At 40.1% G+C, this 27,274-nt stretch overlaps 1 protein-coding gene across 6 annotated transcripts in view; it reads right to left on the reverse strand.

The window, feature by feature from the left end:
- AIG1 (androgen induced 1) overlaps nucleotides 1–27,274 on the reverse strand; it is a 293,027-nt gene that overhangs the window by 130,134 nt on the left and 135,619 nt on the right. The window contains exon 4 of one of the 6 annotated variants that reach the window (XM_033235226.1): nucleotides 20,359–21,898. The exons of the other annotated variants lie outside the window; for them this stretch is intronic. Coding sequence (XP_033091117.1) covers nucleotides 21,893–21,898 — 6 coding nt within the window. The 3' untranslated portion in view covers nucleotides 20,359–21,892. Of the gene's footprint in view, nucleotides 1–20,358; nucleotides 21,899–27,274 lie in introns of those variants that run through there. 6 annotated transcript variants of the gene reach the window in all.

Here is a 27,274-nt window from a genome sequence, read left to right on the forward strand (position 1 = left end):
AAATGGTTTAGAAAGGCTTTTGATGGATGAAGTGTGAGATTAGACAGTTTTATGGGGTTGCTTTTATGCAGTATGAATATGGTAAGTTTAATTTTTAATTTCTGCAGCGTTGCTTGATTTTATGATGCCACTATTTTGCTGGATGTATCTGACAAATGCTATTCTTCCTCCTCACTAAATTACAGCCTTCCGTTCCTTAAAATGTCTCATAAGAATTAAGCCTTGACAGTCTAACAAGACCTAGCATCACTGACCCTTCCTGCTCCTGATTATATAACATAGTTGGCTGCATATGTGTCACTTTGCCTCTTTTATTTGTATGTATTTATCTTATTCTGAATTCATGGCTGTGTTCTCCATGCAAATGTAAGCTCTCAGCAGAAAGGGAGAAAGTGGCCCATGGCTCTTATTTTGCTTGTACTTCTACCCAATGGCTACAGAGTTCTGTGGCCAGAAGTTGCTAAGTTAGATTATTTAATAAAGAGTGTTGCTTGACAATACTGTAGAAAGATAATTTTTATTTCATATTTACCTTTTACCTGTGCAATAGAACATGGGCAGTGTTCATTAGAAAGATTTCAGAATTATTTTTTTCAGAGAAAATTAGTAACAACAAGGCACACTGAAACATTCAAGAAGGCCAGTCTTACTCACAAGAAGAAAAAGCCTCTACAGTGCATTCCTTAGAATGCTTTAGATGGCATTCTGGTCTCATTTCATTTTGAGTTATAGCCAATTAGAAATTACCTTTTATACAGACAGACATTTTCATCTCTCTATAGAATGGCCACTAAAATCTCTCACCTAGAAGATGGTAAAGCAAGTCTGAAATATCCTAAATTAAAGACATGACTCTACTGACTGAAATTCTGAGGGTAACAAACCTTTTGGGCAAAATGAATTATGTCTGTCAATGTTATGTTTTATGCTTAGCAAAATGTACTGTGAAAAAAATGAGGATTTATTTTCTTCATTTCCTTTCTAATTTTTCCTTAAATCTACCCTAAGGATGAGCACAAACTCATTGATTTTATATTCTACTTCCATTTGGAATCTGAGATCAGGGAATAACTCACCTTCTATGATCAAGAATGTGAGTTGCCTGAGTTTTCATTCTGCTATGGAAGCCCAAATAACTAGTTCCACCTTGCTCCTGGACACGAGGATATAGCTGGTGACACTGTATTTGTGACACAAATGGGAAGGAATAGGGGTGTGTGTGTGTGTGTGTGTGTGTGTGTGTGTGTTGTAATGGTTACAGGAAATCTAAATTGAAAGTTTGCTGCATGTAGCTATAAGGTTCACTTAGATAATTGCTTTTTGTAAACATAGTTTCTTACAAAGTCTTTGCTTGCTGCTATGGAAGCAATGACATTAACAGAAATAACAGTGGTGCCACAAATCTTCAGGGATTTTTTTTAATGGAAAGGAAAATTCTAAAACTAAAAATATACTTTTTATTTGCAACTATGGGAATACAAACACCAGAAAAACACAAGAGGACTGTATATTTGGGACATGGAAGGTATTCTATCTGGTGGTTTTAGCAAGACAGTCATGGAATGGATCTAAGTCTTAAGTCATTGCAATTGGGGCAAAGGAGGGGAACAAAACTGCATTCACAAAAAGAAGATTACCTGGAGGGTGTGATACAACTCCCCTCACTTGTTTCTCAACATGCTCCATGTACCACTCTTATGGATACAAGGGCAGCACCTTAATATCTCTTGACTTTATATTACTTATGACATCTTAATTGACATTTATTTTGCAGTGCCCATTAAAAAATATCCAGATCTAAAAGCACTGAAATATAAGAGAAATGCCTTCCATTTTGTCTCCACTCTAAACATCAATGCTAGTTGAACTTCTGAAGGCACATTATTACAATCAGTGGCCTAGCTCATTTAAGTTGGCCTCTATCAGCCCTATTACCAAAGACCATGAAATGGTTTTCTGCATGCTTGAACTTAATGATCTCATAATTATTGTTGTAAATTATTTATATCAAAATGCTGACTCATAAAACTTGGTTACAGAAACATTTTCTTTAAATTAAAGACCTCTATGCTTTTTGTTTTTGTTTTTGTATCTTTTTGCTTTCTTCCTGATCTTACAAGTTATAGAGGGTTAAAAGGAGAAATGTTACTTTCTGAATGTTAATCCACTGCAAGGCTGTGGTAGATCTATGCCAAAAAAGCAAAGATTTGCCTCTGTTTTTCTTATTAAATGGATATTTGAAAATACTACCACCAACCTCTGAAATCTGAAAACGAGTGGAGTTGGATTTATGCCCTTCTGTTATCAGGCTGGCAGTGGCACCTATATTCACAAAGTTGAGTATATTATACCAAGGATATTTTTATTCACTTAAATTTTACATCAGTTAATTGATTTAGAAAAATACTATTCCAGATTTTTGTGATAGAGAAAATGCAATGGTTAAAGATTACGAACTACCTTGAAAAGGGAAAAAAAAATAGTTGTTACTTAAAATAGATCCAGAATGACTCCATGCCAGAATTACATCAACACTGCGTTGTAGAAAGTTGCCTGCCAGCTATTACAATGGACAGTGATGGATTCAATTTTAATTTCTGCAGTTAATGCCATGTCACACATGTGGCTGTGTCAGCCTTCACTGACCTTTTGGATCTGACAGTGTGTCTATACAAGCACTGGAGCAAGTGGAAACTTAATAAGAAAAAGAGAAGTCATGGATCAACACAGTCATAATACCTTGGTCATTTAAAAACACAGATTCAATAAATGAATAGATAGATGATTTCTAATGATTTGGAGGGGAATGAAATAATATAACAATTACACAGCATTTCCATTGGCAAGGCCATCAAAAGTTGATTCCTCAAGCACTTCTGCTATCCATAAATTCTCATAGTTGATACTTTTCTTTGCCCTGCAATCTGTATTTTATTAAAAGCTTTTGTTTGGGGAATTCTTTGCTGCTGGCTGAAAGACCTCATGAATGCCCTGGAGTGTTGTAATAGCACATTAATGCAACATTACATTAATCAATGGCACCATAGACATATACAATTTTAAAAACAAAACAACTGCAAAATCCACATCTGCATTGTATGGGTGCGTGTGATGTTGACTTGGCAAAATGTCACATTCCAAATTCAGCTATCCTGAAACCAATCCAATTTGTGTACTTTACATCAACAACAGAAAACACTGATTGAGCAAAGGTAATATATTTATGCATACATCATTTATCACCGGAACATATAATGTGAAAAGAATGAGACATGAAGCCAAAGAGAAACATTCCTTTAAAATGAATTAGAAACTTCTAAAGATACTTATCAAAAGGACTCATACAGGAAAAACTGTATAAATTAACCCAGTCAAACAACTCTGTGGATACAACAAGAGCCAAGCCATGGTCATTGCAGCTTTGAATACCTGCCAGACTGTCACCCTCACGCGGCTCTGTTTTTCATCCAGAAGGGGATTGGAAGAGATTATCTGGATAATTTGTAGAAAGCAGATTTCATGTTTTGCTACTCTGGCCTTGGTTCATGGCTGGTGTGCTCTATCCCTTAAAAGCATGGACTGGGAATAAGGAATATAGATGGACATATTTTCCAGGGAAGCCAATTTACTTGCCCCACTGCCCTGGACTACACCAGAGTTTGGTGTGCTACATGTGTTTGGTACACAAAAAACATTGAACAACTCAGCCAAAAATCTTGCAGACAGCGTTTTCAGACAGAAGTCTGTGGAAGGTATATCTGGTAAAATCAGTGACAATATATTATCAGAATGAGGAAACAACCCAGAGGTAAAAGACATGGATGGTGGGTAACATAATTTTTATTATATGAAACTCCTCTTCTACTAGATAGGCTTGGATTACTTAACTGTAGAAATGACTCCTTCTCCTTTCCCTCATCTTCATCTCAAAATTTCTGTTTCCACCTTCTGGAACCCCTTTTCTTTGTCCTTATCTCTGAAGTGGACATGTCCCTCCCCCATTTTAAAGATAATCACTCTACCTTTCCTCTCAATTTGGACTCCGCACATTGTTCAGGATTTTGTTCTATCAACTGTCTGTATGGGATATGAAAGATGCCTATACATTCTTTGCTACTTCTTCCACTGTGAGGTGCATCTGATTCTTACCCTTGAACCTGAGCTAGCCTTAGGGACTTGACTGATGACCAATAAGAAGCAGCAGAAGTGATGCTCTGGCCTTCTGAGGCTAGGGCTTAGGAAGCCTGGCAGTTTCACCTGGAATACTGCCCTGGGAACTGTAAGTTGCCAAAAAGAAGTCAGACTACCCTAAGAGGCTGTTGAGGCCACATGTAGGCATTCTGGCCAACAGTTCCAGCTGAGCACAGCCTTCCAGCCATTCCCACCAAGGGCACAATACAATGTCAGCCAAAGACCACAGAGTCACCTCTGTCATCCACATTTGGAACAGAAGAATCACCCTGCTGAGCATTGCCTCAATTCCAGACCAGCACAATCCTAAGCTATAACAAAGTGATAATTATTCAAAGTCACGAAGTTTTGAGGAAGTACATTATACAACAGTGGATACTGGAACAGAGCCCTCTCTAACATTTAGTTTTGCATTTTTTAACTAATTCCCTTCCTTCTTCTATCTACAAATCTGTTCAATTCTTCCCAGTGTTAAAAATCTTCCCTCAGTCCCACCATACTACACGATAAAGCTCTGCTTCCCTCAGTAGTAGCTATCTCTAAAAGACTACTTTATACCTACAGTTTTTATTTTCTCACTTCCCACTCTTTAAACACATGGCAATTTGGTTTTCACCACCTCCATTATAAAGTGGTAGAATTTCAAAATTGGAAGAGATGTAAAAGGCCAAAATCATCCAGCCATGTCTTCTGTCGAATTCTTCTTCATAAGGTCCCTTCTTTGTTGTAGGTGTCTCAACCATGATAAAGCATCTCAAGGGATATGGCTCATGGCTCCAACCAAGGATGTTCATTTTATCTCTGGATATCTGAGACTGTGAGAAACTCTCTCTGATTCTACACAGAATTCTGTGTTTTTAAAGCTTCTATCCATTGGTTCTAGTTTTCTTGCTCCTAAGTACATAGAAAGAGCCTAATGTCCCCAGTTTAGAGGGCACAGTATAGGTAAGACATAGATTAGGCACTGGTAGTAGAGATGGAGAGATGAGAATATATCTTGCACTTCTTCCAGTCTAAAACATTTTATTGATACTGAAATTTACTTGCATCTTGAAATTAAGGTGGAAAGTCAAAAGGCGAATTTTGTAATCATCCTTTATCTTTCTTGAATGTAATTTAACTTAAGGTCTCAAGCCACTATTCCATTTGGCTGTAGGAAACATGGAGACTGTCTAGCTATGTGACCTTCAGTAATTTAGCTGCTGAAACTACAGCCATTTCCAAGAGACTAAATCTTGTTCAGTTATTTCACAGTCAAATTCAGAATTTAAACATGGTCAAATTAGAGTTCTAACTTTCCTTATCTTTTCCTGGGATAGTAATTCTAAGAAGGCCATATGTATCATGGCCTCATGGGGGAGGTACCTGGTTCATTACCTGCTCATCTTTGATGGAGACTTCTACCCACATTGCTTTTGCTGTGTACATTGTTTCTGTTTCCACAGCCTCCAGCACAGAGAATCCACATCAAATTTACTGATGATGTTCCCTCATCAGGTCACCAAGGCCCTTCTGATCCTCTCAGAGCAGTCTCTCAGGACATGAATCTTAAAATGTTTTCCATGTTGCTGGGACACCTCCACTAGTGATTGCTGCCCTCTGGGATGCTGGTTGCTTCCTCTCCTGGGAAGCAATGCTCTAGAAATCAAACCCAGGTTCCCTGTATGCTGGGATTTCTCAAAACACTTCTGGGGTTTCAGTGATCTCCCATTCCAGGGGCACCAGGGAATGTAGAACCTTCTCAGCATCCTTCAGCATCTAAACTGCAGATTCTCCTCCTGCCAGCAGCTAAAACATAATCTCTTTTGGGACAAGAAGCTTCTCTGACATCATCCTTAATTCTCCCCAAACTCTACTGTTGATGTGAGAATTGTCAGGCTTTAGTTCTTGATATGCAAAGGAAACATTGAAGAAAATTTTTAAAGTTTATCTTTAACAAATTCTGTCTTATAATTAAAACCAAACCAAACCAAAAACTAACCCTGGCTCCTGGCTATCTTTTATGAGTTGCATGACCCAATTTTAGAAGTCAATAGCCAAGAATCTGCCTGTTTTTTGTGATTAGCTGTCCCTGAGGATTTTAGTTTCAGGGACATGAAGTAAAAAAGGAATTACCAAGAAGGAAAAAAAACATTGGTTAGGATTTTAAAAGACAGGCCCACTATAACTATACTTGATTTGGTGGTGCTTACTTTATTTCCTGAAAACTGTTATTAAATTAAATTGATGGTACCTCTTACATCAATGGCACAGTAGGAATGAGAGGAAGAAGAAAACCAGAAGTCGTTTCTCTGCAACGTGGTATAAGAGAGTTGTTAAGAGTAGACTTGAATAGCCTGAATTTAAATTGGGGGTATGCATTAACTGGGTATCTTTGTGCCATTTACTAACTTTCTAAGGCTCATTTCTCTCATCTGTTATTTAGGGCAGGGTCTGGCACAAAGCAAATACTCAAGCAGAGTTTGTTGTTCTGATGTGTTTGATGTATTCTGATGTGTTTGATGTGGAGGAAAGTATAGAAAAAAGGTAAGGATGACTCTATTAATCAGATTTACAACTAACTTGCTAGTTCCTGAAGTGGAACTAGAAGCAAGCTGTCTTTCCACCAAATCATTGTGCCTTTCCGAGAATGCAGATTGATGAGGCATGAATAAAATGGAAGCCTACTTTAATTTCATTCTCTCAAGACCTAGTGGGATAGGAAGGAAAGGATCCCCAGGTCCTTACCAAAGAGGAGAATTAAGCATTAGTAAAGGTTGGGCATAGTAAAGGTTGTGGAGATGTCCACACCTGTGGATTTCTAATCTAATGGATAGAAGAGCAACATCTGCATCTCTCAGATTATTCGTGGGGTGCCTTCTACTTATGGGGCCCATTGAGGATAATCCTGTCTGTAACCAAGTGTGGTCAGACTCAAAGAGCTTAGCCTCTCAGTATAAGTAGCCCACAAAATCCTTTAAAAATATATAGCGCAAAGCCAACCACAGATTTAAATTTAAAGCTAGCACTGGTGCCTAAATCAAACAGCTACGTAGCAATGAAGTTACATCAGAAAGCTTTATTTTTTTAATTTTTAAGACTTTTTTTTTTTTGAAACAGAGTCTTACTCTGTCACCTAGGCTGGAGTGCAGTGGTATGATCATAGCTCACTATAGCCTCAAACTCCAGGGCTCAAGTGATTCTCCCACCTCAGCCTCCCAAATAGCTGGGGCTACAGGCACAAGCCACTGTACTCAGTTTGGGAGCTTTTCTTTTTAAGGCCTACAAACTTTAGCCACTTTGGGAACAGTCTGGGGTTCAAAGATATTTCATAATAAAGTGGTATCTGCTTGGGCTTCCTGATAGAATTGTCCCATGGACTCTTTGCAAACTAAATGATTTACTTTACTGCCTTGAGCAGCAAGGTAGATGGCAATGACTGATATTTACTGAGGTGGGAAATAGGTTTGGGAGGGGTATGGGAGTCCAACTTTCAATATGGATGTGTTACATATGAAATGTCTATGGGAAATCCACGTGAGATACTTGGTAGGTTTAGAACTCAAATGAGATTCAAGCCTGTAATCCCAGCACTTTGGGAGGCCGAGACGGGCGGATCACGAGGTCAGGAGATCGAGACCATCCTGGCTAATACGGTGAAACCCTGTCTCTACTTAAAAAATACCAAAAACTAGCCGGGCGACGAGGCGGGCGCCTGTAGTCCCAGCTACTCGGGAGGCTGAGGCAGGAGAATGGCGTAAACCCGGGAGGCGGAGCTTGCAGTGAGCTGAGATCCGGCCACTGCACTCCAGCCTGGGTGGCAGAGCAAGACTCCGTCTCAAAAAAAAAAAAAAAAAAAAAAAAAAAAGAACTCAAATGAGATATAAATGTGGGTGCTTTGTTGACTTTTGTTGGGTGAAACTGTGGAGTAGGAAGAATTCCCTCCAGAAGAGATTGTAGGAAGAGAGGGAGAATCCAGCAATGGTCCTGAAGCAATGCAATATGTAAATGTCCAGGAGAGGAGGAGCCTACAAAGAAATGGAAAAGCAAAATGGGAAGCCAGGAAGAGAGAGTTCCAAGGAAGTGGGACTTACCTGATAGGTCAAGCATTGCTCAGAGAGTCAAGGGAACTGAGGTGTAAAAGTGTTCATGGAATTGGTCAATGTGGCAGTCACTGATAACTAACAGTTTCAGTGGCATGGTAAAGGAATTCTGATTCAGAGTCGGTTGAAAGATGAATGGAAGTCAAGCAGTGGAAATATTCTGGGTTGACAACTCTTTGGAGAAGCTTAGAGTGAAGGAGAAAGGAGAAAGAAAGTAGAGATATGGGGGCACTGTGTAGATAAGGAAGTACTGAGAATTCAGTAGAGGGGGTGTGCAGGGAATATAGCTCTTGCTACACCAGTGACTCCTAGTATCTTTAACGTGAACTGAAATCATTATGTCGTTTTCACAATGATGTCATAATTTCCATCCTCTACTCCAATAAAACTGGCTTAAAAAGTATTTTCTCTATTCTCTTCAGTAGAAAACTCATGCTCTACCTACAACTTCAACTTTCAACTTCGGTGGCTAAGTATCCACACTAACCTTTCTCTGTGCTTCAATACTGTATTTTGAGATGAACATCTCATGTTGACATGCACCAGTGTCTCAAAACTACACATCCTTATAAAAAGTATCAATTTTCTCAGTCAGATCCTCTTCACTTCCTGATTTACTCTAATGAGACATCCAGATACCCATGCTCAAAACCATATCATTCTTTCCTGTCACCAGGAAACTATCACATGTTCTTTGGCTTGGAGCCTTTCTCCTGGTGGTCCCACTTTCCCCACCACTTCCATCTGTCAAAAGCCTACCCTTCCTTTAAAGCTTATACTATCTAATCCAGGAAACTCTTCCTGATCCTTCTAATTTGATGTGATCTCCTAACATTTAAGCCTTCTTGTATACTTCTCTTAAATTATATTTATCTGAGGGACTGTCTTGTTTGCCTGAGTCGACTTTAAACTTGTTGAGAGGGGCCTTATCTTACTTGCTTTTTACAGCCCTTCTATCACTGGATGAAGCAGCCACTCACCAAAATCTTGCTTAGTTGACTCAAAAGCAAATTGTTAATGAATTCTTTAGATGATAGTAAGTTTTCTTGTATATGCATGCAGAATAAATAATACGCTGGACACTTAAGAAAGCACTTAACTGGAGTACAGAAATGAGCTCATATGAAAATCAGGACACAGCCAAAAACTATTTTTGTTTCTTGGAACAAGTATTTATTTAGCTTTTATTATGGAATATTTCAAATACACATAAAAGTAGAAAGAATAGCATAATAAACCCCTATGAACCCATCATCCAGCTTCAACGACTAACATTTTTACCAATTTAATTTCAACTATTCATCATCACCGCCCCCATCTTTGGCTGGAGTATTTTAAAGCAAATTTCAGACATTGTATCATTTCACTTATGTATATCTCAGTAAATGTCTTTACCAGATGAGGTTTTGTTTTATAATTTTATCATATATCAAACCTAATAAAATTAATTCTAATCATTTAATATGATTTAACATCCTAGTCTTTGTTCAAATATTTTCAATTCATTGCAATCATTTTATTCAAAGAATACTGATGCTTTGAATAGTTATAGCTTATTTTAAAGCAACTTAATGCAAGAAATGAACTGTTGATTCTTTTAGCATATGCACTGGAAGAGGTTAAGGAGAAAGGAGACCTTCAATTTCTGAATTACTTAATTTCCATGATTCATTTCCTTCCCTTTTCTGCTACTGCAGTTTTGGATCTTTTTTGCAGTTTATTTGTAGGTTTATCAATGATTAGGACAGGAAAGAAGGTATGGCAAAGGCTGCTGTTTGTCCCACAATCTCTCTCATCCCCTTCTTCCACAAGAATAGATATACTGGTACTTACAGATGATGTTTCTTAGACTCACTTGCAGTTAGACGTCCGTGCAACCCTGCAACTTTTGGGAGCAAAAGTGATGTGTGCAATTTTTGGGTCATGACCTTAATTGGAAAGAAATGTGCCCTTTCCTCTCATCCTCTCTTTCCTAATGGCTTAAATGCAGACATGGTGTGGTAGGTCATCTGCCACTATGCAGATAAGGAACAACCTCAGAAGATCCACAAGCAACCAGATGAAAGAGTCTGGGGTCCTAGATGACCTCATGAGGAAGAACTGGCCTGCTAACCTCCAGACCATCAATTTAAATGATTTTGATATCTGTTAAAACAGCTGTTCTGATATCTTAAGATAGAATGTAAAACTCAACAATGTCAGTTTTATAATTTTTCTAACAACTGAATAAGAGCATCTATTCCCAATGCCACAGATAATCAAATGTTGTCTGTGTATGTTTCCAATTATTACTAGCTGTCAGATGCTGTCCTGGAGCATGGTGATCAACAGACATTAACTGAGCATACGCCACAAGAAGCAGCAAAGTAGAAAGGCTGGCTGGGTTTGGTTCCAGGCAAACTTTTGTTTGCATTTTCCCTTGCCACCTCTTAGCTATGAAGAAGTTATTTAAACTATATGACACTTTAAAAATTTGTAAAATGGAATGATAGCGGTCCATCAAAGATCAATTATAGAGAGTAAACAGAGGACTGAACATAGTACTTGGTACACAGAAGTATCCAGAAAAGATAAATTTCCTTTCCTTCGGTTCTCTGTGCACATAAGTCACAGGGTCTGATAATTTTCAATATATCCACTATTGCTGTAGCCATTCAAGTCTCCAGGACTCTTCCAAAACAGGAACACTACCACAGGACATTGATTGGGAAGTCCTGGGTTATACAACACCAACTTCTTTTTATAGGATATGAAAGAAGTTATGGGAGATACTCATGGATGAAAAACATGGACTTTCTCCCAAAGATTATATGGCCCACTTAGAAGAAATGTTGATAAGCATGCATCAGATAGGGCAACACCAGCGGATGGAATACAGAACTCTCACATCTCAGAGGCTTTGTCTCCTTTCTGTAACAATAGATGTTCCTGACCTACAGTGAGGCTCTGTTCTACCCAATTATTCAAGGATCTAGACTGGCAGACTTACCAACCAACCTGGAAATAAGGGACTAGAGGATCTGTGGGAGGTGTTTATGGGCCAGATCTGCAAATTATTACATAATGTCCACTCACATTCCATTGTCTCACGATTTTCATGGCCAGACCCAACTGTAGGGGATGCTGAAAAATGTCTTCTGGTTGAGTGCCCAAGAAAAAGAGAAATGAGTATGAGGATCAGTATGCCCTAAGCAGCTGGCCTGACAGATAAGTTAATGAACTATTTTATTCATCTTCTACTTGAGTAGTGAGAGAATACACTTAGAAAAACTTGCTCAAAAACTTCTACTAACAGTGTCTTCCAAAAGCCCTTCTATGATACAAGAAACAAATTTAATAAAGATCATTTTAAAAAAAATTGATCAGAAAAAGTTTCCTGAGCACTTCAAAGTGACTTTGGTAAGTAAAAATAATTGCTTTAAAAAGTTTTAATGTAAGAAAACATAAATTATTTTAGTTAGAAAAAGAGTAAAGCCTTGGATTACTGTCCTATGGAAAAAAACAATAAGCACATTTGTGTTGAGAAACGTTTGAACTTTCAAGGGATTCTCAAGAGTCATTAGCTTCAAGTTGTCTTTTCCTAAACAATGATGTCCCAGTTGCTGGATCATCAGCATGCAGGTGACCCGGAAACCACACACACATTCATCACAGCCATTGTCAGCATCTCTGAGATACACAGAGAACTCGCTAAGAGGCTGCAGACTATTATGTTTCACTATAATGATATTTCCAGAAATAAGAGGAATTACACATTAATAAAGCAATGAAACTATGCAGGTAACCATGACGACTGCTGCAAATTCAATAACATTTTATGCTCCTGAAGAGTTTTTTTTTTTTCTTTTTTCTTTTATTGCCAGTAAGATCAGAGAAATTATGAGAAGGAACTGAGAAGCATTTATGTCTCATCTGTATGCTCAGACCTCCAAAGACGTCAGGGCTGTGCTTAGCACATTATAATACCAACTCACAGCAATCTTTGAAAATGCCCTTCTTGGTTCCTAGATGCATATTTATCTTGAGAAACAGTCAACGCCTGGAGCCCAAAATGCAATGCCTTTAAACGACATCTGGTCAGAGAACCATTTCTCCAAGTTGAGTCCAATTTCATCTCTTTAGATAAAGTACATTTCCTTTTTTGAATCCCCTCAAAAACAATTGGCTTATCTCTAATGGCATGCCCATGGAAATTTCTGAAGGCTCTTAAATATCTACATCAGATTTCAGAAAATTTTAAAGAAAGACATATAATCTGAGTCACGCAGCCAGTTTTCCAATTTATCAAATCATGGGTGTGGGTGTGTGTGTGTGTGTGTATGTGTGTGTTGCTTTTGTTGCTTGTGATGTGCTGACAAATGAGAAGGCACAAATGGGAGATTATTTTAAAGATTCTCTCTCCTCCCCTCCAGAAATGGGCCAAACAAATAACTACTTTTTCCCATTTTTCTGCAAGTTCTCCTATGATTTCTCCTTTTTACTTATAGATTACCACTCAGATCAATATAGAAAAGAATTATTCTGGGTGACAGCACATTAAGCAGTAGAAAGAGCACCAAAGGCCATTATCATGAAGCTGGGAAAAGTTCCGAGCCAGCTAAACAAGGCCACAGGCCAGAAGCAGTACCTCTTTCACTGGGAGAAAATAGAAGGTCAGAAGGAGGCAAGGCCAGAGGGGAAAATCATCTGCCCCTCAGACACCGCTTCTCAATCTGTCCTTGCTTCGGGATCAAGTAAAAGATGGAGCCATCTATCATCTTTCCCCTAAAAAAATGCCACATGACAAGATGTTTAATTGCTTTTTGTTTTCCAAGCAAGGCTCCTCTTTTCTTCTGGTGGCTTTTCTTGTCATCACTTTGGCACTCGGGAGCACCTCTGCCAGCCAGTGTCCTTGTCTAGTCAGACCTCCTTGTGCCCAGGACGTTGCCAGCCCTGCCTCCTTCTGAAGTGCTCTCCTCGGCTGCCCTGCACTCCTCCTCTCTGAGATCTTCTCCCTCTCTGGCAAGGGCTCCCTCCCAGCTTCCCTGCATTGTGTCCTCCCCCGCGCTCCCTCAGGGTGGCCGGTCGCCAAGGTTCCACTCTCAGCCTTCTTCTGTTCCTTCCTAAATCCAGCCTGTGTTTGTCAACGTTTTCCCGCAGCCCTGGAGAGGGAAGCCTTCTAAAATGTTCATCTGACCCCAACTTCCCCCTGCTTAAAACTGTTCAAAAACTCCCCAAAGCTATCAGGATAACACTGAGTCACGTTTCCTTTCTTTCCCATTTCTCCAGTGTGTAAACTAATCATTGTACTCACACACAACTTAGCCTTACTTCTTGTTTCCTAGAGGGTAAAACCTAAACTAGTTTTTGGTATGTAGGAGTCTCCAGGATCTGAACCCCTGCTTATTTCTCTAATCACACCTCCAGCTATGCTCCACCTTTACCTCCTCTTCCAGCTATATGTAAATATTCCGAATTCCCTAGACTCAGCATGAAATGGAAATTGCTACCTAAATCACCATAGCCACCCTAAACTCCCACCTTCAGCCTTTACAGTGGTCCCAGAGCTCTTCACTTCTCCACCCTTCCAAGGAGCTTTAATTTCCCCTCCTTTATTGGCTGTTCTTTTTCAAGAGGAACCCAGTCAATATCCAGAACAATTCCAGAAACAAGGGGTTAAATAAATATGTGTTGGGCCAATCTCCATGAATAGGTTAATCTCTTACTACGACGCCTCTTCATTCTCTGGGTGAGGGCCACTTTCTAGGGACTCCCCCATAGTACTGCTCACAACGGGGCTTCTCCCTCTTTCCAGTGGGACTAGACAGAGAAAACCTTGTTTCTTTATGGTTCCGGTCTAGAGAGCTGCAGATGTGCCTAGAGAGCCTTGGGGTGCTGCTGCAGGACAGCATCAGGGACAGTGATGACAGGCAGCATGCTAGGGGCCACCTGCCAATGACGTGGAGAGATCAAGCACATGTTCAGGTTCTCCAGGGGTCCTGGGGTTACAGCATCTTGGGGGACTCCCAAAAACACAAGCCAGGCCAGAGGAACCATAGGGACCTTTAGGTTTTTACCCACACATAAACTACTCAACTTGAAATTATCCAAATAAATAGATAGATTCGAGAAATTTATAAGTCAACCCAAGTTATGATCACCTGACAAGAGAATGTCTCATATTTTAAAACAGCAGTTTGCACAGGACTTTTCTCTGCTCATCAACATGATAGGGCAATTTGGTTTGGCTCTGTGTCCCCACCCAAATCTCATCTGGAATTGTAATCCCCATAACCCCCACATGTCAAGGGAGGGACCTCGTGGGAGGGGATGGGAATCATGGGGGCAGTTTCCCCCATGCTATTCTCATGATAGTGACTGAGTTCTTATGAGATTTAATGGTTTTGTGAGTGTTTGACAGTTCTTCCTTCACATGCTTGCTCTTTCTCGCCTGCTGCCACGTAAGACATGCCTGCTTCCCTTTCTGCCATGATTGTAAGTTTCCTGAGGCCTACCCAGCCATGCGGAACGGTAAGTCAATTAAACCTCTTTCCTTTATAAATTATCCAGTCTCCGGTAGTATTTTTATAGCCATGTGAGAGTGGACTAATATACAGGGGTAAGCAGAAAGAATCATGCCCTCATAAATCATTTGTGACTTTCTCCAGCCTCTCCCACATTTTACTGATTATACTTAAAGCAATTTATATCTCTCATCTATACTGAAATATATATCCTTTTTCTTCCCCTATTTTTTTTTCCTATATCTTGCTGAATCATCAGGAGAAAGTTTATTTCCTCATTTTCCTCCTAAATCCCTGAAATTCTCTAACCTTCAGTATGCCCTTCCATGAAATGGGATAATAATCAGGATGTGAGGATTAAATAAACACTGTCTAAAAGGGCTTAGCACAGCAAGAGGGACGAATGTGATGCATGTAAGCTGTGATCATTGTCCTTCACATTCCATTTACGAGTGGTAAACAGAAGAAAACACAAGAGACAAATCTCTATTAAGGAACAGGAAAGCGGTACATTTTACAACGAAGTTCACATATAAAGCCAGAGCCATCAACTTCTTAGTTCTCCTTAAAATAAGCAGAACTGTCCTTCAGAATTGCTATGATCATTTAACAACCAATAGTTATTTTTCACTTCTAAGTGCAAGGCCCTGTTCTAGGTCATATGGCGGATATAAAAAGAGAGCTTTGTGGAATTTACACGACAGAAGTCTATTTCTCTTCTATATATTCTCACTACTTCTCAAAAGGTCAAGGCAGCTTGCAATGAAAGGCTCAGGGTGGTGAAAGTCAAGACAAAATGAAGAATCAGACAAAATATATGGTAGGAATGAAAGACAGAAAACTGTACCTGAAGCCACAGATAGGCTGGCTATGGCTTGAGGGCACTAACCGTGTCAGAGGAGAAGTGGAAAGAGCTCTCATTAGCAGAAAGGAATGCATCACTATCAGGTGAGGCAACATGGCTTCTACTATTAAATTTTAGAAAGAGATTATTGCATGGATACCCTCATATTGAATAAAATAATAGAAAATATCTTCAGAGTGGTTTTGCAGAGCAGGCAGTTTAGATGGGCAGAAAGTGCCTGGAGCTGGACACACTTGATTTGAACCCGGGCTCTTGGTTGGATCATCATGGACAGATTCCTTAACTCCTTTGAGTCTCAGCTCCTCACCTGTGGAATGGTGGTAATGATCCCTCCCACTCAGCGCTACTTAGGGAACAAATGTGATAGCATATGGAAGTGGCTGGCCCCTAGCAGTTACTTAAAGATGTATGCATTCCACTCCCCAGATCCACCCTCTATGTGTCATCATTATTCCTTGTAAATTTATATGGACTTGAATGTTCATACAATAACTTTTTATAAAAATGGATGGATCATAGGTCATCTACTTGTACAGGTATTTGGATATCTGTCTCCTTCACTAGATTATAAACTCACAAGGACAGGAGTTCTTTCTGTTTTGCCTGCTAGCATAAATAGTGAGGAGCACCTAGCACATAATATGTGCTCCATTGATACTGGTTATAGGAAGAAAGTAAGGTTTTTTTTTTTTTTTTCTTGAGACAGAGTCTCACCCTGTCACCCAGGCTGGAGTGCAGTGGTACGATCTCAGCTCACTGCAAACTCCACCTCCACGTTTCAATCGATTCCCCTGCATCAGCCTCCTGAGTAGCTGGGACTACAGGCATGTGCCACCATGCCTGGCTAATTTTTGTATTCTTAGTAGAGATGGGGTTACACCACATTGGCCAGGCTGGTCTCGAACTCCTGACCTTAAGTGATCCACTTGTCATGGCCTCCCAAAGTGCTGGGATTGCAGGCGTGAGCCACCATGCCTGGTCTAGGAAGAAAAGAAGGCATTTTTGTTGAGGACTTATTCATTCAGTCTAAGGATGTGGCTTTTTAGTGACCAGATTGAAGCACATAGCATGACTGCAGAGGCCCTCCGGAGAGAATGGCTGCTGCTTCTTTGACGGATGCTCTCAAAGATCAACCTTAGATGTCTTGAACACCCTCAGACTCCTGAAATTAAATCTGCTTTCCCTCCAGCACCAGCACTGAAGTTAAAAGTTTAAAGCAATTAAACAATTGATTTTATCGCTTTTATGTTTTTTACATCTACAAGTCTTCAACTGTATAATCTACTGTTTATCATTGTAAATGCATGATAAGTCAGCTTCAAAACAGAATGAGGAGAGTTTGGGAACTAGCCTCAAAAATGAATTGTCACTTATATAACAAAACTTTCATGGGAAAACGTGTTTCCAGTTACAAATAACTGGCTCATGAACGAACTTTTGAAACCCAAAATCATTTGCACCTCAGGGTTGTCTAAAACATGCAAATGAGATACCAGAAAAGTTTTACATTTATAAATGCCAATAAGATTTTTTAAATGTAATCTAAAGTAAAATGTTTTGTGCCCTTCCTTCCCGTCCCTTTCCCTTTCTTTTCCTTCTTCCCTCTTTCCTCCTAGATTCCCACCCTTCCTTCCTTTCCCATACCTTCCCATGTTCCCCAAACACAGTTTTTGAAAATCCTCTATATTCCAAGCTGCTTTGGCAGAAGAAGCTCCAAAAAAGTGTTAAGACTATGACTCACTTCATTGTAATTCTGCTTATAGGATTTATGGAAAAGTAATGAGATCCAAGAAAATAAAATAAAATTTTAAAATCCCACTGACAAGTAAGTTTTTTTCTGTAGGAAATTGAGTTATATAAAAGATTTATATTTTGTTTCATGTAACCCAGAAAAAACTCATGTCCCCTGTTAACTGCAGTCTTTAATTAGCTATAGATCATTTAACTCCATATTTTAAAGGATTAATGCTAATTGAAACTTGTAGTACACTTTTAATCTTATATTAAATATTAATATTAATTAAATTTTCTGAGAATCTTGAGATGGTGCCAGTATTTTATTGCAATAGAAACTGAGGCAGAGATACCACCCTATAACCAACCCATTAGAGTTGTGTGTGCGTGATTATGCAGATTAACTCAGGTTTGTCTCTTTGCCATAATCTCCATTCAGCTCAGATCTAGATATCACCAGGACAGCTTCCCTTACTTTGTGTTCTTCCAATAACCACATTTTTTGAACCCCAGAGATGCTTGTGAGACCAACAAATTCAAAGATCTTCAAATGTGGCTCAGAACTATGTAAGGGGGCATTAAAAAAAAAAAAAAAAGATAGTGTCTTGGTCTTATCCCAGACAGAATTCATCAGAACCCCTGAGTATGAGACCTAGGCCATCCAGGGTTGACCAACATTAATGTAACTTCAATGGCATGGAAAGAAGAAAGCATCATCAAGACCTCTAGAAATGGGATGGCTTTTAAAGGAAAAGACTTTTCTTTTTTTTTTTTGAGACAGAGTCTTGTTCAGTCGCCCAGGCTGGAGTGCAGTGGCGCGATCTCGGCTCACTGCAAGCTCCGCCTCCCGGGTTCCCGCCATTCTCCTGCCTCAGCCTCCCAAGTAGCTGGGACTACAGGCGCCCGCCGCCACGCCCAGCTACTTTTTTGCATTTTTAGTAGAGACGGGGTTTCACTGTGTTAGTCAGGATGGTCTCGATCTCCTGACCTCGTGATCTGCCCCCCTCGGCCTCCCAAAGTGCTGGGATTACAGGCCTGAGCCACTGCGCCCGGCCGGAAAAGAGTTTTCAATGGGGATCACATCACTTTCAAACATGTGTGCTAGTATAAATATAAATGATGATAATGTAGAAAATGTTTGAGAGTTTGCAATGATAAGAAAGGAAAGCAAAGAGGACAACATCCCATCATGTTAGAATACAGGTTGAGAAGGTCCTTACCTGGGGCTTTGGAAAGAAGGCCCCTGTTCAGCTGGAGGAGCTGAACCAGGACACTGAACGAAGATTTTTGTAAGAAAATACTTTATAGTTTATTCACATACACAAAAATAATCTCATATAATTCTTAAAAAAAAAAACAGGACAATGAAATTCTGAATATAACTTAAAAGTGAAGATACTGTCTGATCAGACTAAATAATGATAAGCTCCCTACTTCTCTCATCTCTAAAATGTTTACACCAAAAGATAAATGGAAAATATTGCCTGAAGAAAGCCAGTGCTGAGCCCTGAGGTCAGTGGGAGAGCAAGGGCATGAGAAGTCTCAGGCATCAAAAGCTCACTGGGCCTGGGCCTTGTCTTTTTATTCTGTCTCTCGACTCCTGCAATCTGTGATCCATGATATTAAATATCAGAAGTCATGGTGTTCCTTATGGTTGATGTTCTTTGTTGTACTTTCCTTTCTATTTCTCATCCTGCTATGGACTATGTTTCTGTCCCTTCAAAATTCATATGTTGAAACCCTCACCTCTAAGGTTACGGCATTAGGAGATGGCCCTTTGGGAAGTGATTAGGTCACTGGGGTGGAGTTCTCAATGAACGGGATTAGTGGGCTTTTAAAAGAGGCTTCAGAGAGATTCCTTGTTCCTTCAGCCATGTGAGGACACAGCAAGAAGCTGGAAGGCTGTAATCTGGAAGAGGATCCTCACCAGAACCCAACCATGCTGGCACCCTGCTCTTAGACTTCCCAGCCTCTAGAACTATGATAAATAAGTTTATGTTGTTTATAAGCCACCCAATGTGTGCTATTCTGTTATAGCAGCCTGAATAGACTAAGATATATCTTTTCTTTATTTATGAAGCTGAGAAGTATTTCAGGAAATACATTTAAAATGGCTCATATTAAAATAAGAGGGCTCTAAATTAGGGATGAGGGTTTTGAGGGAAATTGTGTTCTTCAGTTAAAAACATTTAGGTACAGAAAAAAAGGATGATACTGCAATTTAAAGCAAATCACCTTTAAGACACATCAAAAAAGATAGTAAAGTAAAACGATGAAATATTTCTGAGTTTTCTATGTCAGAACCTTGCATGCAAACTTACCAAATATAGGCAATTGGGGAAAAATTCATAAGCAAATAATTTAGCATATGAGACTCAGCAAAACCTAATGAAAAACCATCAAGCTTGATTTCAATATATAATAAATTACTGCATTAAAAAACTATTTTGCAAATACATTACTGTTCTTAAAATAAGTTACTATATAAAATGTGAGCAGGGGCTGGGTGTGGTAGCTTATGCATGTAATCCCAGGACTTTGGGAAAGCTGAGGCAGGAGGATCGCTTGAGGCCAGGAGTTCGAGACCAGCCTGGGAAACATAGTGAGGCCATTGTCTCTACCTTGGGAAACATAGTGAGCCCATTGTCTCTACAAAAAAATAAAAAAACAAGTAGCCAGGTGTGGTGGTTCACACTTGTGGTCCCAGCTACCTGGGGGGCTGCGGCAGGAGGATGGCTGGAGCCCAGGAGTTTGAGGGTGCAGAGGGTGCAGTGAACCATGATAGTGCCACTGTGTACTCCAGCCTGGATGACACAATGAGACTCTAAAAAAAGTCTCCAAAAAATAAAAAAATTAAAAATGTGAACAGTTGTATAAACAATTATAATCTATAACTTTGACTTTTATCTCAGCTGCATGGCTTACTTACGTAACTCTACAAAATGATGAGTCTGGAAGGCTTGAGCTTTTAAGAAAAAAAATTCATTAATTTTACTGAATCCACTTTAAATTTATAGAAATACCAAATTACTTATTGAAAAATCCCAGGCAGTGTAAAAAGGAATATTCTGGGAAGTTGCTATTGCCGGTATGTTTCCCTGGTCTTACAGATGTATGTTTCCCAGGATTACTTTGTAGAGATTATTAGAATTTTAAAAATGAGAGTGGCCAGAAGTCTTCTACAGTCTCCTTAGAGAGTTCTAGAAGGGTTGGATGGTCTTATTTATTTATTTATTTTTTTAAAGAAGTTTATTTATTTAGTATTTTTTAAAAGAAGTGTATTTTGTAAAAGAAGTGTAGAGCTGGCATAAGAGAATAGATGACTTGTATCCCAAAATCTTCTGCTGTCTCACCTTGACTGCCCCAAACTTGGACTATCTCAGCCTTGCCAGGGTTATAAAAGGGAGGTCACAGGGAGGGAGCCTGAAGCAGCCTTCCAGTGCCACGCTAACCCTGACTTCCAAATAAGGTTAAAGCACAGCTTCATGTTATCCAGAGTCTGAAATGTCAGCCAACTTCACCAGCATGAGAAGTGCAATCAGGCAACATTATGCAGCAACATAAATATATCACTCAGTAAAATGGAAAACCATATAGCAACAACTGGTGTCAACATCAATTAACATGTTTAAACAGCGACAACAGTTTACTCTATGAGTGTGCATACTGAGGAAAGAAACGTCCCCCTCCTAGAGTCTAAATCATATCGATGGGCAGCTTACAAGTAAAGAGAGATACCTCTTCCTCCCATCTTTTCTCTATCCATTAACTTCATCCTCATTTGTGGATTATCCTTCATTTTAAACTCCCATCTCTCCATTTATCATTGTATCCTTTGAGCATCAACCTCTCCTTCAGCCAATGTTTTTCAAAAATCACCTAAAAGAAACAACAGTGGTATGCCAATGTTTTCCATTACCTAATTTTCCCAACCTGCTACAAAATGCAACTAATAAAATCAAGAGTGAGTATCATTCCTTATGGAGGTTAAAAATTCATGTTCATCCAACACCAAATTAAGGGGCAATTTTTGACAATGCTGCGGATACCCTTCTGTATATCACTCGTGAAACGGCACTTCTTGAAGGCCCACATTTCATCAACTTGGCAAAACTTCATTTCAAGGTCATTTCCAAATGCCCTTCTTGTGCAGAGCAGCATGCATGGCACCAGGTCAATCCTTTAGTCATTGCTGGAGCAAGCTTTCTGTGGAGCGGCAGCCTGCTTCAAAGTCAGATGGGCATTTGAAAAGCATGCCAAGAAAACTTTAAGCTTTGAAATGCTGCAGAAGGAAAGGTCGCAACATCTTTTAATTGCTTTCTCTCCCCGCAGAAGGTTGCTTTTCATATTTTTATGCAAATATTACAGACCTACCCAGTGTGAAAAACAGGTTAAAAAATGTGGTAAGTGATTTTGTGCATATGTCTTCAATTGAGCAGAGTGTCGAGTGCCAAACTTCAACCAAGCTGATCATACTGTAGTTCTGTGTAAAAGCCCAAAGTGGTGGAATCTAGTTGCTATAGCTGCAAATTAAACAAATAAATGAGACACCATGGAATGCAGCAAAATATCTGTGGTCTGATTAGTTCATATTTGCCATATGTGTGAATATGAGCAGTCAAATTCTGAGTTTAAGCAAAGATCTTTCGAATACGTATAATGAAGAGGGAATTCTTAACAATAAATAAGGAAGATTTGAATTCTCTGTCCAAGGATAAGTAACTTACATTTTATATCAGTTTTTAAGGAATTTCATTACTTTTTTTGTTAGGAGTACAAATTCAGTGTTGCTAAAAATATAAGATTTCTACCGGGGCAGTTTTCCTTGAAACTTTAGATTGAGATTGACACTAACTTGCTAGTTATCATACGGTAATAAGTTAAAATCGTTAGCTCTAGGGAGACTTTACTTTTGTTTACATTAACTTTGTTTAATTTTATTTATTGGGCCTGCTGTGTGGCAGGCACTGTGCTCTGTACTTGTGAGGACAACCTCGTGAATCCCACAACAAACTCTACGTTTCCTATGAGTAGAGCTCAGTAGAGAAATTGAAGAAGACCATTTGAACACAGAATTCCATTCTGACTAACCTCTTAAATCATTTACACCAAACCGTCTTCACAGAATAATAAAACTAGAGAAAACTCGAAAGGTTATCTGGTTCAGGCCCCTTTCAAATGTCTGCATTCATTAGAAGTGCAGCCTAAGGAAATGAAGTGGCTCTTTTTGGGTTAAACTGGTGTGGGGAAAAAGAACAGAGCAAAAAAGACATATTAGTATGTACGTAGTGATGGCAGAGGGTAGGTATCAGAAGGAATGTCTACTAACAATGGTCTGTTTATCCAAGCACATGGAGATAGCAGCAATATCAGCAGCAGCACCTGGATATACAGGATCATTAGCTATATTACCAGAGCCAATGAATTAATGTACTTGATAAGGATGAAATGAGTTGCGTAAAGGGGAAATGTTTCCACCAATCTGGGCTACTTATTACAGCAAGGGTTACACATATCTGAATTAGACCATTACCTATAAGCTTAGTTCCTGCATATAGATAGAGAGATGGTAAAAACAATAGGAGAAAATCATCCTTGCTTGGATGAAAAGGAAAATAATAAAAAATGCCAGGAATGTTTATCGGTAACTTAATGAAATATGTTTGGTGAAATATAATGATAATTTAAATTCAGCAGCATCTCTAACTAGATGTTTACAAGGCTCCATGGAGAAAGGCCCCACAGCACACAGGTAAGAGAGGGCAGCTCTTGAGTGGTCCAGTCCAAGATTGGCTGCTCATGGGCTGTGAGTGCTTGGGCAAGTTATTTGGACACTTGGAGGCCATCAGATATAGCTGTGCCATTTGTTTGAAAGAAGAATATGGATCCTGAAAATTATAAATCAATCAGCTTGACAAGTGTGCTATAAGGTTCTATGATGAATCACTGAAAGGCTAGAATGGCTCACTGAAGGATGTAGAAAATTCAATGATCATAGGTACCGGCTTAGGTTCACTTAGAGAAAATAATTTTATTTCCTTTCCAGAAAGTGTTACTAGACTTGGAGAATAAGGAAATGTGACAGAGGTTCGTTCACTCAACCATTCATTTATGCATTCCTTCAAAGAACATTTCTGAGACCTATTATGTGCCAAGCACTGAGCCAGATAATGGAATATGCAGACGATGCTAAGACCATCTGCCTGCCCCCAAAGGACACCAACTTCCAAAAAACGTAGCAACAAACTACAAATACAGCACAGCAGATGCTACAGGAGAGGTACCTGCTGTGTAAAGAGGGTCATAAATAATGGATAGGCATGGGAGAAGCAATGCATGCATGAGCAAGTGATGTAATGGGAGAGGTGATGCATGTATGAGCACACTCGGATGAGAAGCAGAGTTCTGAATGGGAGAAAAGGGCTCTATATCCACTCAGTTCAGGAGCGCAGTGTGCAGGGGCTGTGACAGTGTGGCTGGAGTGCTGTGTTAGTCACAGGTTAAAGAGGACAGGGAGGGGAAGGGCGGAGCAAGATGGCCGAATAGGAACAGCTCCAGTCTCCAACTCCCAGCGCGAGCGACACAGAAGACCGGTGATTTCTGCATTTTCAACTGAGGTACTGGGGTCATCTCTCTAGGGAGTGCCGGACAATCGGTGCGGGTCAGCTGCTGCAGCCTGACCAGCGTGAGCTGAAGCAGGGCGAGGCATCGCCTCACCTGGAAGCGCAAGGGGGAAGGAAATCCCTTTTCCTAGCCAGGGGAACTGAGACACACAACACCTGGAAAATCGGGTAACTCCCACCCACCCCTACTGCGCTTTAAGGAAACAGGCACACCAGGAGAATATATCCCACACTGGCCGGGAGGGTCCCACGCCCACGGAGCCTCCCTCACAGCTAACACAGCCGTCTGCGGCGATCTATCCGCAAGGCAGCAGCGAGGCTGGGGGAGGGGCGCCCGCCATTGCTGAGGCTTAAGTAGGTAAACAAAGCCGCTGGGAAGTTCGAACTGGGTGGAGCTCACAGCAGCTCAAGGAAGCCTGCCTGTCTCTGTAGACTCTACCGCTGCGGACAGCGCACGGCTGCAGTCCATTAGGGGAAAGAGCGGGGCCGCTGCAGACCCGAACGACTCTGTCTGACAGCTTTGGGGAGAGCCGTGGATCTCCTAACGCGGAGGTTGAGATCTGAGAATGGACAGACTGCCTGCTCAGGTGGGTCCCTGACCCCCGAGTAGCCTAGCTGGGAGACATCCCCCACTAGGGGCAGTCTGATACCCCACACCTCACAGGGTGGCGTCACCCCTGAGAGGAAACTTCCAAAGAAAGAATCAGACAGGTACACTCGCTGTTCAGCAATATTCTATCTTCGGCAACCTCTGCTGCTGATACCCAGGCAAAGAGGGTCTGGAGTGGACCTCAAGCAATCTCTAACAGACCAACAGACAGTCCTTCTGACTGTCAGACGGAAAACTATCAAACAGGAAGGACACCTATACCAAAACCCATCAGTACGTCACCATCATCAAAGTCCAGAGACAGATAAAACCACAAAGATGGGGAAGAAGCAGGGCAGAAAAGCTGGAAATTCAAAAAATAAGAGCGCATCTCCCCCTGCAAAGGAGCGCAGCCCATCGCCAGCAACGGATCAAAGCTGGTCAGAGAATGACTTTGACGAGATGAGAGAAGAAGCTTCAGTCCATCAAACCTCTCAGAGCTAAAGGAGGAATTACGTACCCAGCGCAAAGAAACTAAAAATCTTGAAAAAAAAGTGGAAGAATTGACAGCTAGACTAATTAATGCAGAGAAGATCATAAACGAAATGACAGAGATGAAAACCATGACACGAGAAATACGTGACAAATGCACAAGCTTCGTAACCGACTCGATCAACTGGAGGAAAGAGTATCAGCGATTGAGGATCAAATGAATGAAATGAAGCGAGAAGAGAAAACCAAAAGAAAAAAGAAGAAAAAGAAATGAACAAAGCCTGCAAGAAGTATGGGATTATGTAAAAAGACCAAATCTACGTCTGATTGGGGTGCCTGAAAGTGAGGGGGAAAATGGAACCAAGTTGGAAAACACTCTTCAGGATATCATCCAGGAGAACTTCCCCAACCTAGTAGGGCAGGCCAACATTCAAATTCAGGAAATACAGAGAACGCCACAAAGATACTCCTCCAGAAGAGCAACTCCAAGACACATAATTGCCAGATTCACCAAAGTTGAAATGAAGGAAAAAATCTTAAGGGCAGCCAGAGAGAAAGGTCGGGTTACCCACAAAGGGAAGCCCATCAGAATAACAGCAGACCTCTCGGCAGAAACTCTACAAGCCAGAAGAGAGTGGGGGCCAATATTCAACGTTCTTAAAGAAAAGAATTTTCAACCGAGAATTTCATATCCAGCCAAACTAAGCTTCATCAGTGAAGGAGAAATAAAATCCTTTACAGATAAGCAAATGCTTAGAGATTTTGTCACCACCAGGCCTGCCTTACAAGAGACCCTGAAGGAAGCCCTAAACATGGAAAGGAACAACCGGTACCAGCCATTGCAAAACATGCCAAAATGTAAAGACCATCGAGGCTAGGAAGAAACTGCATCAACTAACGAGCAAATAACCAGTTAATATCATAATGACAGGATCAAGTTCACACATAACAATATTAACCTTAAATGTCAATGGACTAAATGCTCCAATTAAAAGACACAGACTGGCAAACTGGATCAAGAGTCAAGACCCATCAGTCTGCTGTATTCAGGAGACCCATCTCACATGCAGAGACATACATAGGCTCAAAATAAAGGGATGGAGGAAGATCTACCAAGCAAATGGAGAACAAAAAAAAAAGGGGTTGCAATCCTAGTCTCTGATAAAACAGACTTTAAACCATCAAAGATCAAAAGAGACAAAGAAGGCCATTACATAATGGTAAAGGGATCAATTCAACAGGAAGAGCTAACTCTCCTAAATATATATGCACCCAATACAGGAGCACCCAGATTCATAAAGCAAGTCCTTAGAGACCTACAAGAGACTTAGACTCCCATACAATAATAATGGGAGACTTCAACACTCCACTGTCAACATTAGACAGATCAACGAGACAGAAAGTTAACAAGGATATCCAGGAATTGAACTCATCTCTGCACCAAGCGGACCTAATAGACATCTATAGAACTCTCCACCCCAATCAACAGAATATACATTCTTCTCAGCACCACATCGCACTTATTCCAAAATGACCACATAATTGGAAGTAAAGCACTCCTCAGCAAATGTACAAGAACTGAAATTATAACAAACTGTCTCTCAGACCACAGTGCAATCAAACTAGAACTCAGGACTAAGAAACTCAATCAAAACCGCTCAACTACATGGAAACTGAACAACCTGCTCCTGAATGACTACTGGGTACATAACGAAATGAAAGCAGAAATAAAGATGTTCTTTGAAACCAATGAGAACAAAGATACAACATACCAGAATCTCTGGGACACATTTAAAGCAGTGTGTAGAGGGAAATTTATAGCACTAAATGCCCACAAGAGAAAGCAGGAGAGATCTAAAATTGACACTCTAACATCACAATTAAAAGAACTAGAGAGGCAAGAGCAAACACATTCAAAAGCTAGCAGAAGGCAAGAAAAACTAAGATCAGAGCAGAACTGAAGGAGATAGAGACACAAAAAACCCTCCAAAAAATCAATGAATCCAGGAGTTGGTTTTTTGAAAAGATCAACAAAATTGACAGACCGCTAGCTAGACTAATAAAGAAGAAAAGAGAAGAATCAAATAGACGCAATAAAAAATGATAAAGGGGATATCACCACCGACCCCACAGAAATACAAACAACCATCAGAGAATACTATAAATGCCTCTACGCAAATCAACTAGAAAATCTA

The sequence above is a fragment of the Trachypithecus francoisi genome, unplaced genomic scaffold (assembly GCF_009764315.1).
Source record: "Trachypithecus francoisi isolate TF-2019V2 unplaced genomic scaffold, Tfra_2.0 Lachesis_group15, whole genome shotgun sequence".
Classification (NCBI taxonomy): domain Eukaryota; kingdom Metazoa; phylum Chordata; class Mammalia; order Primates; family Cercopithecidae; genus Trachypithecus; species Trachypithecus francoisi.